The sequence below is a fragment of the Nannospalax galili genome, unplaced genomic scaffold (assembly GCF_000622305.1).
Source record: "Nannospalax galili isolate Female #2095 unplaced genomic scaffold, S.galili_v1.0 scaffold2127, whole genome shotgun sequence".
NCBI lineage: Eukaryota > Metazoa > Chordata > Mammalia > Rodentia > Spalacidae > Nannospalax > Nannospalax galili.
The window spans coordinates 171,928-182,080 of record NW_008356163.1 but is presented as its reverse complement, the minus strand read 5'-3'; the positions used below and the strand labels follow the sequence as shown (position 1 = coordinate 182,080).

Genomic DNA, 10,153 nt, shown 5'->3' with positions numbered 1-10,153 from the left:
ATATATAGGTATATGTAAATAAACATATAAATATATAAGTAAATAACAAAGTGAATTACTTAAAACACAAACATGGGAACACACAAATGATATTGAGACACAATAAGGGAATGAATTAAATCAATGAGATGATGAAATTAATGAACTCACATGTTATTTAAGACATAGTCATACATTCACATTGGTTCTTCTTTTATATAATAAATGGGTAACATGAGTTCATATTCTTGTGAGAATTGCTTTCTGAGATTTCATTAAATAGAAATAATTTACAGGTCCTTTATTCTCCCATTTAAAATATAAAGCGAATTTATGACTGCTGATTTGACAGATGCTATATTGAAATGAAAACACAAATATAAATCAAATAATATTCCACAATATAATAATTTATTTTTTTAAATGTCTGCTTGTTCAATGCATCAAATTGAAAATTATCAGGAAAATACCATAGCAAGATGAAAGCAGAAATTCTAATATTTAAAACTAGATTATTAAAGATGACATAAAAATTTTTATTTCAAAAGAATTAGAGTTGAAAGTAATATGATTCTGAAGAGTAGAATCACTAGTCTCTGGACACATAAAGTCAGATTTCAGGTTTTGTTTTCTTAAATACCTTGTGCAATTTAAAATAGTGTATCTTATCATAATAAATATTATATATGTTGTAAGGATAAAAGAAATGTATATATGGGTATGTATTAATGAAAATGTAGGTAGTTAAAATTTCAGAGCAATGGAAGAAAGTGTGTTTGCTCTTATAGAGAATGAAGAAAATAAGAATGCATACCTGTCTTAGACTATTCATGAGACAGTTAATGCAAAGTCTGAAATTACTTCTGATTTAACCCTTCCACAGATGAAGCAAGAAGAGATCAAGGCAGAAGACAATGTTTCCACAGTAACTCAATTTGTCCTGCTGGGTTTCTCTGACCTTCCCAACATTCAAAGTTTCCTGTCTGGCATGTTCTCTGTCATTTATATGATTATCTTAGTTGGAAATTTTCTTATAATAATAATAACCAAGATGGACCCTATATTACACAAACCCATGTATTTTTTCCTGGCAAATTTTTCTTTTCTGGAAATCTGTTATGTAACAGTCACTGTCCCTAGGATTTTGTTCAGCATTTGGACTCAAGATAGAAACATTTCTACGCTCTTCTGTGCCACTCAGTTGTGCTTCTTCCTTGTTTTTGGAACTACTGAATGTTTGCTCTTGGCTGTGATGTCCTATGACCGCTATGTGGCCATCTGCAACCCTCTGCACTATGCTCTGATCATGAACCCGACAAAGTGCACATGGCTGGCAGTGGGCTCCTGGTTCGGTGGCATCCCAGTCCAAATAGGGCAAACCTGTCAGATATTCTCTCTGCACTTCTGCAATTCTAACCAAATAGACCACTTCTTCTGTGACATACCCCCCATTCTCAAGCTGGCCTGTGGCGACACGTCAGTGCACGAAATGTCCGTGTATGTCGTTGTCATGATGGTAGCTGCTGTACCTTTCATATTGGTGCTTACTTCTTACAGCAGAATCATTGTCACCATCCTGAGGTTGCCAACCGCCAAAGGACGGACTAAAGCCTTCTCCACGTGCTCTTCTCACCTGCTGGTGGTGGTTTTGTTTTATGGATCTGCTACTGTTACATACTTAAGACCCAAATCCACTCATTCTCCAGGTACAGACAAACTGCTCTCTCTGTTCTACACCATTTTGACCCCCCTGTTCAACCCCATGATATACAGTCTTAGGAACAAGGAAGTGATTGGAGCCCTGAGAAAATTAATTCTCTTAAAATAGACCCATGGGTTACCTGAGAACTGTTTCAATTTTTCATCTTGCTTATACCTCAGAAATTTTTGGATACACTACAGTCCTCTTTTGAGAAGAAAATCACTTCATTTTCTGATATGTTTTTCATAATCTTAAATCTTCTATTGAAATTGACTGTTTAATACATGTTAGGCAGTTCATTCATCTTCAGTGACACAAACAAGACTAAGTCTAGTGAATTTTTCACTTTAAAAATATTTATTTATTTTGTATGTATGAGTGTTTTTATTTCATGTGTTAAGTGTATCTCATGTATGTGGTATCTGTAAGGACAGGAGATAGCTTCAGAATTCCTGGAATTTGAGCAAAAGGCATTTTTTTTGCCCCTGTTTTTTCTGGGAACCAAACCTGGATCCTCTGTAAGAGCAAGCAGTTGTCTTAACTTCTGAGCCATCTCTCCAGGGTAAAATCTAATATACCTTAAATAAAATATTATCGATAAATAATTTTGTGTTCAATTTCCAGGAGACTCTTGATTTTCACCTGAAAACTCAGCTACCTATTTTTATTTGGTTCAATTTACTTTTGTCTTCTGGTCTTCAGATAAATATTTTTTCTTTAAATTGAAGTCATTGGGGCTGGAGAGATGGCTCAGCAATTAAGAGCACTGACTACTCTTGCAGAGGACCCCAGTTCAATTCCCAGCACTCACATGGCAGCTATAAACCATGCTGGACTGGAGTTCCAGGGTACTCTGAAGCCCTCTTCTGACCTCTGCATCATTGCATGACACAGGTGCACTCGCATGCAGGCAATACACTGGTACACATAAAGTAAAAATAATAAATAAAATATTTTAAAAATAAAGTGCTGATCACAAGATGAAAAGTCTAATATACCTCCAAAAACTGCTAAACAAAACATTTTAATGTTTCACCATTTCATGTAATTTTTGCTGCAATATAAGTGAAGAATTCAAGATTTTATGGACATAACTTAAAGTTAATAGTTACCTAGATATCCATTCTCATGTTTTATGGGAATTTATTGATTTTGAAGTACACAAGACAGTAGGTAACCCTAGAAACCAGTAGATTCCTGTTGTAATCAATACCAGTAGTAATCAATATATACTAGTAGCAACTAGTATATACCAGTAGGAACCAAAATATACCAGTAGTAACTGAATATATTGTGAATGCTTGCTGATTTAGTCAATACATGAATGAATTATCAGCTAGGATTGCCAGGCCCTGTTAAAGCGTGTGATAAATATACAGACTGAAATCAATAGTAACTATTCAGGTATATTAATTTAAGGGATTCTGTGTCAATGTGGAATGCTAGCAGCACATCTTTTTCTTTCTGTCTTCCTATGAGAACACTCTATAGTGTATCCCTACAGCACAACCAAACTCAATTTTGGGAGCATATTTCTTTATCCTGTTGCTATTGTAACCATAGGTTATTTTGATGTAAATTATTTCATTTTTTTGTTAACTACATCCAAATATCTGCTCCCATGGCTTCTCAGATTTCCCACAAAAAAGTTACTATATACTTTAATGTGACATCAATTTTTTGCATTGTTTTAGGATTTGAAGTCCACACACTTATGCTACATCTGTCTACCTAGACTTCCATGCATTTTTTATTCAGATTTTTATTAGAATGAAAATTAATTTACCATTTCTCTCATGGCAGCTGTTGGAGAAACACTTATTAATGAGAAGAAATGACAAAGAAATCAGACTTAAAAATATTGATTCTATGCTTGCACATTGTGTGTGTGTGTGTGTGTGTGTGTGTGTGTGTGTGTGTGTAAAGCAATGGGAAGTTATTCTCTCCCAGTTCAGGTTCTTGTTAATTACATTGTAAGTACAATACCCCTTGTATTTTTGTTTGTTTGCTTTTATTATGTTTTTAACTCAAGGATGATTAAGATTATTGAATCTTCGAAATGATCTTTTTTGACGAAAGTGAACATGAATCAATAGGACCATAATGTTCCATCTATAGAATACACAACTTTCAAATTAACAATTTACTTTGCAGAAGGGTTTGTAATTTTTGGAAGACCTGTGATCATTGTTCTGGCTCCAGGAAACAGCTCTCAACCCTTAATCATAAAAACAACCCAGGCAAACTCAGTGATTTAAAAGATCACATGAAAATAGGAGACGAATCTTAAGAAGTGTCAGCAGGTCTAGTAGGGGTAAGTCAAATATTGGAAGAGTATATGCTCACACTACACCACAAGTATGTCTAAAATTTTTAGAAAAGTATATGACATTTCAAACACAAGGGCAGTCAATTCATTTCATGAGATTTTTTCATTTGATTAAAAAAATGCCATTTTGGAACTTCTGAAATTATTGCAGTCCATATGTGTACAATTCACTAGTAATTCCCACTCTGTACACAATTATATTTTCCTTCAACAATATATTTGTTTTATTTTCCATTTAGTATGACATATTTCACTTACATATTTTATTCTTTAAAATGTGTCAATGTCTATGACTTTTTAGTGCTTTATATGTTAACAATAATTTGACACTGTGCATCAAAGAGAACGGGAAAATGATTACTGTGAACAAACATGAGCACTGTTGGAAATGCTTGCATTAATGCCTTATTCTCTGAAATTCAGTCAAGCAAGAATAGCCATTTCAGGAGTATAGTGCTGTCCCAAGAGTTCTGATACTTCAATAGTGCTCTCCCAAGAGATCTGATACTTCAATTTTAAACTTTGAGTTAGATTATGCATGTTCTCATAGAGGTCAGTTTCATTTCCTCACACATTTCAAATTTGATATATGTGTTTGTTTATTTTGCAATGGTGTGTGTGTGTGTGTGTGTGTGTGTGTATGTACACACACACTACATGTATAGAAATGGAAATTTAATATTCTGGCTATACAGAACAAATAAACATTCAACTAAAAATTTTACTCAACTTTTCCATTTTCCTGAACTTGTTCAATGATTGAGAATGTAATTTTTATCTTGGTACATCTACTTTACATTGAAGGAAAATGTTTGTTAATTTTGTAAATAGATTATAAAGGAAAATTCAAATAAACATATGCATGTGATCACTCACATATGCACACGTCCGTATACACACACACACACACACACACACACACACACACACACACGCGAACCCAAATTCACAACTCACTCAAATGGTGAAGCTTAAGATCTAAGTTAAAACAGATAAGAGTTTCAAACTATGTTATTCAAGCTATAACTCATTAGAGAAAATATTTTAATTGGGTTTGATCAAAATGAAAATATGATTTTGATAATGCCATTTTTAAATTAATGAAATTCCAAACTGGGAACATATTTGCAAATTATGGGAATGTGTGCACAAATAAAAGTCTTTTCAACTTTATTGAAGGAAGAATAAACTCAAAAAGTGATATTCAAAATATTTGAATACATACTTTCAACAAAGAGGTATACAGATGTCAGATAATCTCTCAAAAATTGCCCAACATCATTAAAAATTAAGATTCTGAATAATCTTAAGTGAAGTAGTGCTCCATATACTTTAGTAGCTATCACTATGAGGAAATAAATCACAAATCATTTTACCCAAGACTGCAGAATGAATATGTAACTTTTAAATTTTGAAAGCTTTAAATGTTATCAATACCATCATTTATTTAATATATAATACTCTAGAATATATTTGTCTATGTATCCACAAAGTCTCTTACTGATTGTCTTAATATTATGTGACATTTATTATCAAATAAATGTAGCATAACTTTTTTGAAATTTCTTAAAGTCTATTCCTAATAGGTTACTAGCGACAAATTGATGTTTGATTCCAAAAAATAAAAATAAAAACATTGTGCCAATTAAATTAAAGCTAGAAAATCTTAGACTAGCGAAGAAAAAGCCATGATAAGAATCCAACAGTTTTAATAACATTTGAGCAAACAAAAAATTTATAGTGAAAATGAATTGTTATCCCTCTGTTTGTTTGCTTGTTTTTTTGAAATGTTTTGAGACAGGGTCTCCCTGTAGCTCCAGCTGTCCCGGAACTCACTTTGTAGACCAGGCTGGCCTCAGACTCATAAAGATCAGCTTGCTTCTGCCTCCCAAGTGTTGGGACTAAAGGCGTGTGCCACCAAGACCAGCCCTTTGTAAAACTGTTTTTTTCTGCATTGTAACACTGAAGAAAGAGGTTTTGTCATATTTAACTGCTTTCCTCACTAACAATCCCTGAGTTTTCCTGTATCTCATCTCTCTTTATTAGTGACCGTAAAGAAGATAAAACCTATTTGGATATAAGCCCTTACTGATGTAACTCTTTAATGATCTATGAACTTGATGAATTATTTATTTTGTTCTTCACCTTGTCTTATGAACAGGTACCTTTGATCTAAATAAAGACTAATTTAAAAGAAGAATAGATTCTGTGCAGAATATGAATGTTTTTTATGTAAAAAAGTCCTTCACTTTTAGATATGAAAGTCTAAATATGGCTAAATAATGGGAAAGAGCTTTGGGAAATGTAATCAGTTTACTGAAAGTATCTAATCATCTGTCACTTTTCTAGGTAATTTCCTTCCCTCTTCCCCATTTTCTATGCTGGTAATTTGGGTCCTGGGAATTGAACCCGGGACTTGTGCAAAAGCAAACTGGGTTTTTAACCCTGCTGACCCACCTCTCCTGCCCTGTATAACTTTAAGTAAATACAAAATTTGTAGTAACCAGGGTAATAAATTTATGAACAAATACATAAGAGATATATGCACTCATTTTTGCATGTTTTCAATACTGATGTAGTTCTTTCTGTGATCTAGTGTACTGCTAGCCACATAATTGAATCAGGTTACTGAGAGATGGCTATCCACCTACATTAGGGGTCATGTAGGACTCAAGCTGATCTTCATTATCCATTAGAAAAATATAAAATAAATTTACAGGAGATGGTATGTTTTACAGCTGATATTACTGTTTGTGTATAAAAACTACACTGAAATGAGTTCTTGACCATTCCTCTGACTTCATGGAGATGTTAACAGTACGATTAAAGATGCTAAATGTTATCATGATGGAAAACATTTATGAAGAATAACTAACTGCTCATGATAATAATTTAAGGCTTACAAACGATACCACATACTGTATAATTTGATGTCTTCTGAAATTATTACTTATCAGCAGCCATTCATAAAAGTAATGAATTATTTAAAAGCCAGCACAGTGTGGTGTTATCAGATTGTGACTAATATAGTGCCGATACACACTTCACCTAAATAAGGAGTTCCTTCTAGGAGGAAACTCACATAGTTGCAAATAAAGGGCAGATTAACCAATTTTTGAGCATCTGTTATCAGGCCTAACACTTTGAACTAAATAAAAGACAATTCAAAGTCCACCGTTCCTTATATTAGGAGATGAAGAAGTCTTGAGTGGACCACATGGGCACAAGGAAGAAAGCCACATGCTGATGATCCCGTAGGTGCTTCAATCTAGAGCTCTGACTTCTCTTTTCAAGATGTCAGAAAAGTAAAATTCCTTCAAAATTAATGCATTACCTATTGACATTATTTTAAAACTTCTTATTTAAGTCACAAGTAATGTGTATGTGCAATATTTTCTGTTTTCAGTGGCCATAATTCTTAATGATCATAAAAAAGACTGAGAGGCTGAAATTGTACAGAAAAAAAATGATATGAACAATGGTATTTCTGTTTTGTATCAAACTTCCTGAGAAGCAGACAGTGTGTTTTGTTCAATTACAAGACTGCATGGGGAATAACTTTGTCCCAGGGTAGAGAAGAGTTAGTACTTAAAGAATGCTATTCATTCTAGCAGTATGAGACATTGGAGAAGTAGTTAGAGGTTGCTTGAAAAATTCAGTGACATTTAAAATATCTTTCTTTTTCTCATTTATAGTACAGCAAATATAGATATTTATGTGTTACTTCTAAGAAGGTAAGCATGAGCAAATTTTGCCCAATACAAGTGTATTTAAAAATATTGGTAAGTTTAGCATTAACAAATTACTACTAATTCCACAGGCAAAAAATAATTCAATAGAATTTTTAATTCAAGTCACTGATGCAGGTAGACCCTCTACCTGTATGTACACAAATATTGTGATAACAAGAAACTAAATGGAAAGTATTTTGATATATATATATATATATGTATTAAAGAGGATTATTACTCTTTCACAAAATAATTTAAATGTCAGCATTAAAAGATTAACATATGTCTAATATGCATTTAATTATTTGACATTTCTAAAGTCTGAGGTGAACAACTCCAAAAAGAACAATTTATATAACTTTTGAGAAATACACAAGGCAGACGTGATTGAAATAGGTTGACATTTAAGGCCACAAATGTTAAGAGATATTCCTTGTTTGGATCATTTTTAATGCATTTGGTCTCTAGATTAAATTAAATTAAAATGAACTTGTGCTGAAATGTGATTACAGTATAAGAGACATAGACTTATTGTGTATCGTAAGCGTGAAATCATATCTTAGTAATATCATTATATGAGAATTTGTCATCATCTTATAAACTTATTTACCCTGTCAGAGCCACTATTTCTCTTTTTTTCTTTTGCTTTTTTTATCTGATACATTAAATTATGGATTACCTTGTGATATTTTAGAACATGTGTTGTTTATTTAATTACAAAATTAGGTAGATTTCTTTGCTCAAATACATATAATTTCTTTAGTGTAAATAGGTAGAAAGTCATTTTTCATTTATATTTTTAACTAATGATGTAATAGTTTTTTTCTATAGGCACTGCGGTGGAAGGTCAGAAAAGAACTAACTATATCAAGAGCTTAGTGTCATTTAAAGAACAGAATTTCAAATTTTCAGTAACTAGAATTTACTTCCTATTAACCAGTCTTGCTTCATCCTTCCCTAAGCCCCAATCTCACTAATCTATATAAACTCTGTCCTCTCACATCAGTAGAATATACTCAGATTTTTAAAAATTCTACTCTATTATTTCCTATCACCCTTTATATTACTATAGTATTGCATTTAATTAGGAAAATTATAAAACTGAATATTGTAATAAATTTTGTCTATAGTCTTGTAGATTAAAATAAAATTTCTTTCAATAAATTTTTGATTGTTGAAGCTTGATCACTACATATATGTATATATGTTTATATATTACTTTTAGCAAAGCAATACATGCATGTCTTTTACATCTAGTTAGTCATTTTATGAGTTCATATTATTATAATACAATATAAATTCAATCTAACTCTTTAGCAAAATAATTGCTATGAAACACAACTTCCTCAAAAGTCAATGGAATAAAATAATTCCATCAAGTTTAAATACTACCTGCCTCCTCTATATGCAAATACACGCACATAAAACAACAAATGATATGTAATGGGTGTAGGTCTTCAAGATAGGTAAGATCTTTTCCTATAATTTGGAAAATATTTAGAAGAAAGTGACACATTGTTTTAAAGTAATTTGGGGGAAATTAAAATATGAGGGTGAAATAATGTTCTATGTGTTGCACATAAAGCATAGATGCACTAAAATATTTGTAATCTAGCTCTAACTATAAGAAAATAGCAAAATGAAATTAGTATGTATTCAAATCACTCATAGATATGTAAATACACATATGTAATGGGAAACACAAATATGTAATGGCAAACACTAAATGGAATAATTTAAGTTATACAAGAAGATAAAATTAATGAGAATATCTGTTATTTAAGACACAGTAACATGTTCACTTTGGTGCTTCTTTTATGTCATAAATGGATAACCTGCAATAATATTCTTGTGAGAATTGTTTTCTCAGGCTGGCTTAAACAGAAACACCTTGCAGGACTTTTATTCTCCACTTTAAAATCTAAAGGGAATACATGAGTGCTTATTTGACAGACATTATGTTGATACAGAAACACAATAAAAAATGAACTAATAATATATAACACTTAATGAATCCTTTTTATTTTTTAATAAAGCAAATACCTAGTTGCTGAGTGCAACATGAAAATACCACAGTAAAACAATAGCAGAAATTCTAATATTAATAACCAAAGTATTAGAAAATGTCATAAAATATTTTTGGAAGAATAAAATAAATTTTGAAGTAATGGAAATAGAAAACAGAATGTGGAGTGGTAAGTAATGTGAAATCTATAGACAGGATCACTAGAGTCTGGGAATGTGATGGCAGATTTGGCATTTTGGTTTTTCAATTGACTTGTACTATTTAAAATAGTGTATCTTACTGTACTAAAAATATACTACATTTCTTGTAAAGAATAAGTATATGTGTATATGGGCATTTGTAATTAGTGGAAATGTATGTAATTAAAATTTGAGCTAGCAGTGTGT

The 10,153-nt window shown here is 31.8% G+C and overlaps 1 protein-coding gene across 1 annotated transcript; it reads left to right on the top strand.

Moving 5' to 3' along the window:
* The first annotated feature begins 862 nt into the window (after positions 1-862).
* On the top strand, positions 863-1,807 carry LOC103750921 (olfactory receptor 10AG1-like). Its single transcript, XM_008854204.1, has one exon. The coding sequence runs from the start codon at positions 863-865 to the stop codon at positions 1,805-1,807; it is 945 nt and encodes a 314-aa protein (XP_008852426.1).
* The last annotated feature ends 8,346 nt before the right edge of the window (positions 1,808-10,153 follow it).

What these genes read in the sequence shown, in the direction of transcription:
- LOC103750921 (XM_008854204.1), top strand. Translation starts at nt 863, where the DNA reads ATGAAGCAAGAAGAGATCAAGGCAGAAGACAATGTTTCCACAGTAACT.